Source organism: Drosophila sechellia, chromosome 3L (genome assembly GCF_004382195.2).
Source record: "Drosophila sechellia strain sech25 chromosome 3L, ASM438219v1, whole genome shotgun sequence".
NCBI lineage: Eukaryota > Metazoa > Arthropoda > Insecta > Diptera > Drosophilidae > Drosophila > Drosophila sechellia.
This window is the reverse complement of record NC_045951.1, coordinates 16,369,998-16,376,919: the sequence shown is the minus strand read 5'-3', so window position 1 is coordinate 16,376,919 and position 6,922 is coordinate 16,369,998. Positions and strand designations below refer to the sequence as shown.

At 46.8% G+C, this 6,922-nt stretch overlaps 3 protein-coding genes across 5 annotated transcripts; 1 reads left to right on the top strand and 2 right to left on the bottom strand.

Moving 5' to 3' along the window:
• The first annotated feature begins 65 nt into the window (after positions 1-65).
• On the top strand, positions 66-1,768 carry LOC6606011 (eukaryotic translation initiation factor 3 subunit E). The gene is made up of 3 exons (XM_032719108.1): positions 66-259; positions 354-746; positions 838-1,768. The coding sequence occupies exons 1-3, from the start codon at positions 170-172 to the stop codon at positions 1,660-1,662; spliced, it is 1,308 nt and encodes a 435-aa protein (XP_032574999.1). The 5' UTR covers positions 66-169; the 3' UTR covers positions 1,663-1,768.
• LOC6606010 (acetyl-coenzyme A transporter 1) lies at positions 1,760-4,016 on the bottom strand. The gene is made up of 3 exons (XM_002030785.2): positions 3,775-4,016; positions 2,308-3,712; positions 1,760-2,130 (listed from the first exon to the last, which is right to left on the bottom strand). The coding sequence occupies exons 2-3, from the start codon at positions 3,709-3,711 to the stop codon at positions 1,957-1,959; spliced, it is 1,578 nt and encodes a 525-aa protein (XP_002030821.1). The 5' UTR covers position 3,712; positions 3,775-4,016; the 3' UTR covers positions 1,760-1,956.
• A 543-nt stretch (positions 4,017-4,559) lies between these two features.
• Positions 4,560-6,781, bottom strand: LOC6606009 (cold shock domain-containing protein CG9705). Of its 3 annotated transcripts, none has more exons than XM_032719110.1 (4): positions 6,452-6,781; positions 6,101-6,386; positions 5,399-5,521; positions 4,560-5,321 (listed from the first exon to the last, which is right to left on the bottom strand). In XM_032719110.1, the coding sequence occupies exons 2-4, from the start codon at positions 6,232-6,234 to the stop codon at positions 5,147-5,149; spliced, it is 432 nt and encodes a 143-aa protein (XP_032575001.1). In that variant the 5' UTR covers positions 6,235-6,386; positions 6,452-6,781; the 3' UTR covers positions 4,560-5,146. The 3 variants fall into 3 exon arrangements, with proteins under 3 accessions (XP_032575001.1, XP_032575000.1, XP_002030820.1); XM_032719109.1 differs by having other exon boundaries at positions 6,471-6,781; XM_002030784.2 differs by having other exon boundaries at positions 6,101-6,781.
• Between the last annotated feature and the right edge of the window lie 141 nt (positions 6,782-6,922).

The window sequence follows — 6,922 nt, the reverse complement described above, 5'->3', positions numbered from 1 at the left end:
GTTCGGGGTCATGGTATTTAATGTCGTCTCCGTATTTCTACCCGCTGGTAACTCTGAGCGGGCGTCACTCTTTTCGTCTCTGGGCACACTGTCTGCCCTCGCACGCGTATTTTTCTGCCAATTTTGCGTGTAAATTTCGTTGTGAAAACATAGTAAACCAGCAGCAATCATGGCTAATTTCGACCTGACACGCATCAATTGCCAGTTTTTGGACAGGCACTTGACCTTCCCGCTGCTGGAGTTCTTGTGCGGCAAGGAGGTTAGAAAAGCGACCAGGCGGTGCTCCGCTGGCGGTTGCCGAGTCACCAGTACATAACTATGGGAAATCTACATATGTCTGACTTTCTTTGCAGATCTACAACCAGCAGGAGCTGCTGGAGTACATTTTGGAGACGGTAAACAAGACGAACATGATCGATTACACGATGGACACCCGCAAGCGTCTCAATCTCAGCCAGGAGATGCCCGAGGAGCTCGTGCAGCGCAAGGCGGAGGTCCTGGCCACGCTTAAGCAGCTGCAGAACGAGGTGGCACCCATTATGAAGGCCACCGACATTCTCAAGAACGGTGAGAGCATGAAGGACTCGAAGACCTTCGTCAACGCCCTGCAGAAGGACTACAACTTTAAGGTGGAGCACCTGGAGAGCGCCTACAAGCTGGCCAAGTACCTCTACGAGTGCGGCAACTATCAGGAGTCCACCTCTTACCTGTATTTCTGCCTCATCGTCATGTCGCCCAACGACAAGGTGCGTATGGAGCTAAATTAATGGGAAAAGCGAGAAAAAACACTAAAACAGAATATTAATTAACCAAGTTATTGTCTCCCAAATTTTGCAGAACTACCTTAATGTGCTGTGGGGCAAGCTGGCCGCCGAGATTCTGACCCTCAACTGGAACACTGCTCTGGAGGATCTAACGCGTTTGCGCGACTACATCGACAACGCCAACTTCAGCACCATCCAGGCCCTGCAGCAGCGCACCTGGCTGATCCACTGGTCGGTCCTGGTCTTCTTCAATCACCCCAAGGGACGCGATCTCATTATTGAGATGTTCCTGTACAAGCCCTTGTATTTGAACGCCATTCAGACGATGTGCCCGCACATCATGCGTTACTTGGCCACCGCCGTAGTCATCAACCGCACCCGCCGTAATGCTCTAAAGGATTTGATCAAGGTGATCCAACAGGAGTCGTACACGTACCGCGATCCCATCACCGAGTTCCTCGAGTGTCTGTACGTGAACTTCGATTTCGAGGGAGCGCGTCTGAAGCTGCACGAGTGCCAGACGGTGATCCTCAACGACTTCTTCATCGTAGCCTGCCTGAATGAGTTCGTGGAGGATGCCCGCTTGATGATCTTCGAGACATTCTGCCGCATCCACCAGTGCATTACCATCAGCATGCTGGCCGATAAGCTGAACATGAAGCCCAACGAGGCTGAGTGTTGGATCGTCAACCTCATCCGCAATGCCCGTCTGAATGCCAAGATCGATTCGAAACTGGGCCATGTGGTGATGGGCACCCAGCCCTTGAGTCCCTATCAGCAGCTGGTGGAGAAGATCGACTCGCTGTCCATGCGGTCGGAGCATTTGGCAGGTTTGATTGAGCGCAAGAGTAAGCAGAAGCAGAATCAGGAGTCGGCCGACTCCTGGAAGTACTACTAGTTGCTGACTTTTTATCCACAATTAAGTTAAGACTCTTTGTACCCTTTAAAAACCGATGATTGCGCGCAGTCGAGCGAATAAATTAACATCTTACACATTCGCTCAATTCAACATTTGATTTTATTTCCATCGGAATCAAAATTAGTTATACAAAAAACAATACCAAGGCGGGAATTTGTAATTTCGCTAGCCTACAGAATGCAAACGTCTGCTAATCCTAGAATTAGTTGTTTGTACCTACGGGTCGGTGCTGGATCTTTATGACGATCTGGCCCCGGATCACACTATTGATTGCTACCGCGACTTCTGCTTGACCACCAACCAGGATCTCACGGGCAGGTCCTGCAAGTAAACGATCCATTTGCGCACCACCAGCAGCCACACTATGCCGTACAGAACGCAAATGCCCGACTCCAAGTAGTAACCATCGAAGGTTATCTCGCACTTGCCAGCCGATGCTTCACAGCTCTGCGGGAGATATAAAGAAAAATATTTGTTAATGTACTTTTATCTCATAACTGGCCAGCTTTAAGATAGTTTATCTTTTCCTGGTTTGTAGTAAAACTTTCACCAAACTATATGGATGCCGTATCTTTACAATCATAATAATCTTGTAAGCTGTAGAATATCTCTCTGAGCACTCACCTGTTGCTCCTCCTTGCCCTGGCAGGTATTATCCGCACTATTGGAGCACTGCTTCCAGGTGAGCACGTCCACCAACCACAAGACCACTGTGTTGGGCCAATTACCGCCCAGATTGCACAATGTGTTCAAAAATGTCATGTAAGTGCCACCGACGGCTGGGTCGGAGATCTTGGCGAAAAAGGCCATGGCGGCCACAAACATGGAGTACAGGAATACTTGGTAGATGGCATAACTGGTTATCAGCAGGACGTAGTAATAAGCAGGCACGGCTCCTCCCCGGATGATATAGGGTGTGATGTAGGCCAAGCCAGTGGCCACTGTTGCCATGATGATGCGGTAGGGAATGGCCTTAAGATAGACGTCCATGGGACGTGGTCCGTTTGTATACCGACCGACCGCCAGCGGCAGAATGAGCTGCAGAGGAATTAGGGGAATGGCGAGTAAGGCCAGCTTATCCTTCGGCACACCAGCGTCAATTAGTTTTAAGCTGGTCACAGCATCAGAGGCTGCGAACGTGACCTTCACGGTGAGCAGAATTACAGCCAGGATTTGGACGGGACGCATGCGCACCATGTCCCACAAAATCTTGTAGCTCTCATGGATGTTCAACTCGTGCTCCTCCGTGTAGCGAGCGTCCATGTGCGCGTCTTCGATGTCGTTCTCCTTCTTGAAAATGGCCACCAAAGTAGTGGCCACAACAAATGTAATGCCCCAGAACCAAAGGAAACGGGGCAATGTGATCATGCCCTCCTCGAGTGGCACGTCTCTTATGTAGGTGTTGCAGAAATCCTTGGACTCCAGGGCAATGAACACCACATAGCCCAAGAAGTAGCCAGCGGTTTGGCCCACGCTATTGCAGGTGGATGCATATCCAACATTGCATCGCTTCAGCATGGTCAAGGCCCAGCCATCAACGGCGATGTCCTGAGTGGCAGCCAGGAAGTTAAGCAGGAAGAAGAGCAGCGTCAGGAGCGGCACATTGGGATCGACACCGTTTCCGCCCAGCCAGCGATCCACGTGGAGGGAGAGGAGCAACATAAAGGCTCCCAGAAGGTACTGCACTGGGACTAGCCACGATTTCCGGCGTCCAAATCGCCGGATGTACAGGGAATCCACAATTGGAGCCCACAGCAGCTTCAAGCTGAATGGCCAGTAGGCGAAGGAAAACTCCGCCTGTTGTTTGTAGCTAGCTCCTCTGTTTTGCAGCAACATGGGTATGGCTGCTATAAGACCGATGGGAATGCCTTGCAGAACGTACAGGAACAGCAGTATGGCTATATTCCTCCGGTCCCCACGAATATCTGGCTTCTTGTGCTCCGCCTCCTTCTCCGACTTTGGTGGCTCGTCGATGAGCAACTCCTGGTCGGCATTGCTGCCCGTTGGCTTTCTCCTTATGGCGGACATGCTGATCAGATAGCGATAGGTATATATTATTAAGACATACTAGTTTGGGGGCCACAGGCTCACCTGTTTTTCTAATCACCAACAAATAACAACAAATGCCCCAGGTCCACGTCACTCAAATGTAGAGCTTTTTACGTATTTTCCCGATACAATTCCCTCGATGCCTTTAATTTGGTTAAATGTACGATCGAATGGCTTTCTGAATATCTGCCAGTTCAGTCTTTAATTAATTCATATTCCGTCGAATCGGAATATTTTCTTTCGTGGCATATGTTTGTTGACGTTCCAATATACTTTTATAGCAACTCTCTGTCGCACTACGCATGCAGTTGCTATAAACCGCCGCATGGTCACACTAATCATTCGAAATTCAAATTCAGTGGCGGGAGGCTTACGAAATGGAAATCCTTAATTTTAGGAGTATGATGAGTTGATTTGGCTATTTATGGTTCTACTTGATAAGTCTAGCGGGCGGGAATCTGTAGGTCTGTATTTATTGTGGTAAAAATGTTGTTTTTATTGAATATGTTACTATTTCGATTTTCTGCAGAGCGCAGATAAGATACACCACTAAATTAAATACAAATTACAGCTGCGACTAAAACAATATTTTGCCATATTATGACTATCGTGATATTACAATAAACCATTAGCTAGACGGTCCAAGAAATATCTAAAATTAACATTTAGATGCCGTAAAAAAAACAACATTAATAATTTTGCATGCAATATGATTAAAACACCCATAAGCAAGCGACTATTATGCTGACCGCAACTGTGCGTACAATACACACTTCATGCTGATAATATTCAACTCCCACACCACTCCAAAAAAATCACCGATGGAATTGTTTTGCAGCTGTTTTAATAATAAAGTGAATTACTGAGAGCATTTTGCTTGTTTGCTTCGCGAACACATTCAGATGTTTTGTTATAATTAAAAGTAATTACTGATACAGGGCACCACAGCATCGCAGGCGCGTCGCTGTTGGCTTCTCGAATAACAATTTCAATTTCCAAATACATACGCGCTTTTAATAATATACTCGAAACTGGTTGCGGTTGCTCTCCCCTCTTCCAGAGGGAAAGGCAATATTTGTGACTGCGTTTTGTTTGACTTCCATAGCTTAGCTTAAATTCTAATTAAGTGTTCAATTGAAACTCTTGTGATGCTGCTCGCTGGCTGGCTGGCTGGATGGCAGGCCTGTTGTTCTATATTCAATTACGTTCTGGTCTGGTTTCGGCTGTTTCCTGGCTGCTTCGATTGCTGTGCTTTCGTTTACTTTCATGGTTATTGTTCTGTTCCGGTTTTCCATTTCGTTCATCTCGGGTGGCGTGCTCTAGCTCAATTAAATTTCTTGGAAGGCCGTTCAGCTTTTAACAACACACTTTTCCGCTCCCGAACTCCGAACTCCCAGGGCGACGAGCTTCAGCTTTACTTGGCGGGCGAGGAGCCACCATAGAATGGCTCCTCCCACTTGTGGTGCACCTCCGGCGTCAGGTGGCTAATCTGCACGTGCACGGCCTGGTGTTTCTCATACTTGGGCGGAATGGCGCACAGACGGTATTTGACCTCATCCCCGGGCATGGGCACATATTCACCTTCGATGCTGTGGGAAGATTATATTTTGTAGGTCTTACAGAGCCAACGCAAAGGTCGCCGCGCATGCATTATTCATCCACTTACTCGGAAACGTGGCAAAAAACGTCCTCTCCGCCGGCGTTGGGTGTAATGAAGCCGTGTCCTTTGGTGCGGCTGAAGGATTTCACCATACCGGTCACAACCGGATTTTCCAAGGCCCGAGCGGAGCTATGTTTTCCCAACGTTATTTTGAGTTTGCGCGTGTTTGCGTTTCGGCAGCGTTTGGGAAAAGAATTAAGCAGGAAGAGACAATTATGTTGGATTATGTTTCAAAGGGTTCAGAGAGCTTATAAATTTGGCAGCGACTGATTTCCGAGTGTATGTATGCTAGATGTACAATGAAATAATTGAAAAAGTATCGGGTTTACAAATTAATTTAAACTTTCAAAGAACTTCTATAAAAAAGAACTTTTTAAATAACAAAAATTAAACCAATAATTCCAATTCCATGTTCGATTACTAATTACTGTATATGTTTCATTATGTTTGCTCTTTTAATTCAACGACTGCAGTTAAAAACATTATAGAAAGCTTTAGCTTTAGAAATTACATGGCCCCACGCTTTTCTTTTACTATTTCAAAAGGTTGTATTTGGTTTTTGTACAAAAGAGCGAACCTTGTGAAATAATGTGAACTTTCGGCGCCTATTTGGCCCCATAAAGGCTCTGCATAGGGGCCAAGTTCCCCTTGGGGTCAAGTGTGTGTGGGACAAGTAGTGGGTGGGCAGGGCAGTGCAGGAGGACTTACGTCGAGGCCGTGCGAGTGCGCCTCGTGATGATGGGACTGGGCAGCTGCAGCGAGGCATTGGGACTATGGCTGTTGTGGTGTAAAACCGGCGGCTTGGCGGCCAGCAGCTTCTCGGGCGTCCTTGGTTCGGCCATGGCTTTCTTCCTCTGCTCGTTTACTTGCCGATTTATGCGTTCTTCCCCTTTCCACGCTCTTTTCCTCTCCTCTCGACGGACAGTAGAAGCGGCTTGCGCGTGTGTATGTATGTGCGTATGTGTGTTTGTAGGTGAGTGGACGGCAGCCAAGTCTGTCGAGTTCAAGGCCACGGGGGGCGGGTTAGTCAGCCAGCAAATTGCGTTGCACTTAATTCACCTGTACTCGCTCAGCTTACCGACAACTTCACGCCCTCTTTTCTATCACCTCTTGATAATTAGCAATCCAAAAATCCTGGCTTGGTTTCTTTTTTTTTTTGCGAAACACCCACACACTGATGCAAATTTTGCCGCTGTAAGAAACGCCGGTTGCCAATGTTATTTTTACCCCCTAAATCAGTTTTGCGGGATATATCTTTTATGAACTTTGGAATCTGGGAATTTTTTTAAATTTTTTAATCGAGTATTACACCGGCTTGATGCCCGTTTTTTAAAGATTTCAGATTTTTAACGAATGGCGGCGGAGGCGTCAAAGTCAGATCTCAGAGTGACCGTTTTGGAATGTTCTAGAAATCCCAAAACATATCGCTTAGCCTAATTGGCAATCGATGTTTATAGCAACAAGAATGAAAATATGAAAAAACAAATTTAAAAAACAAACAGAGAGAAAATTATTCAAATTTGGTGGTAA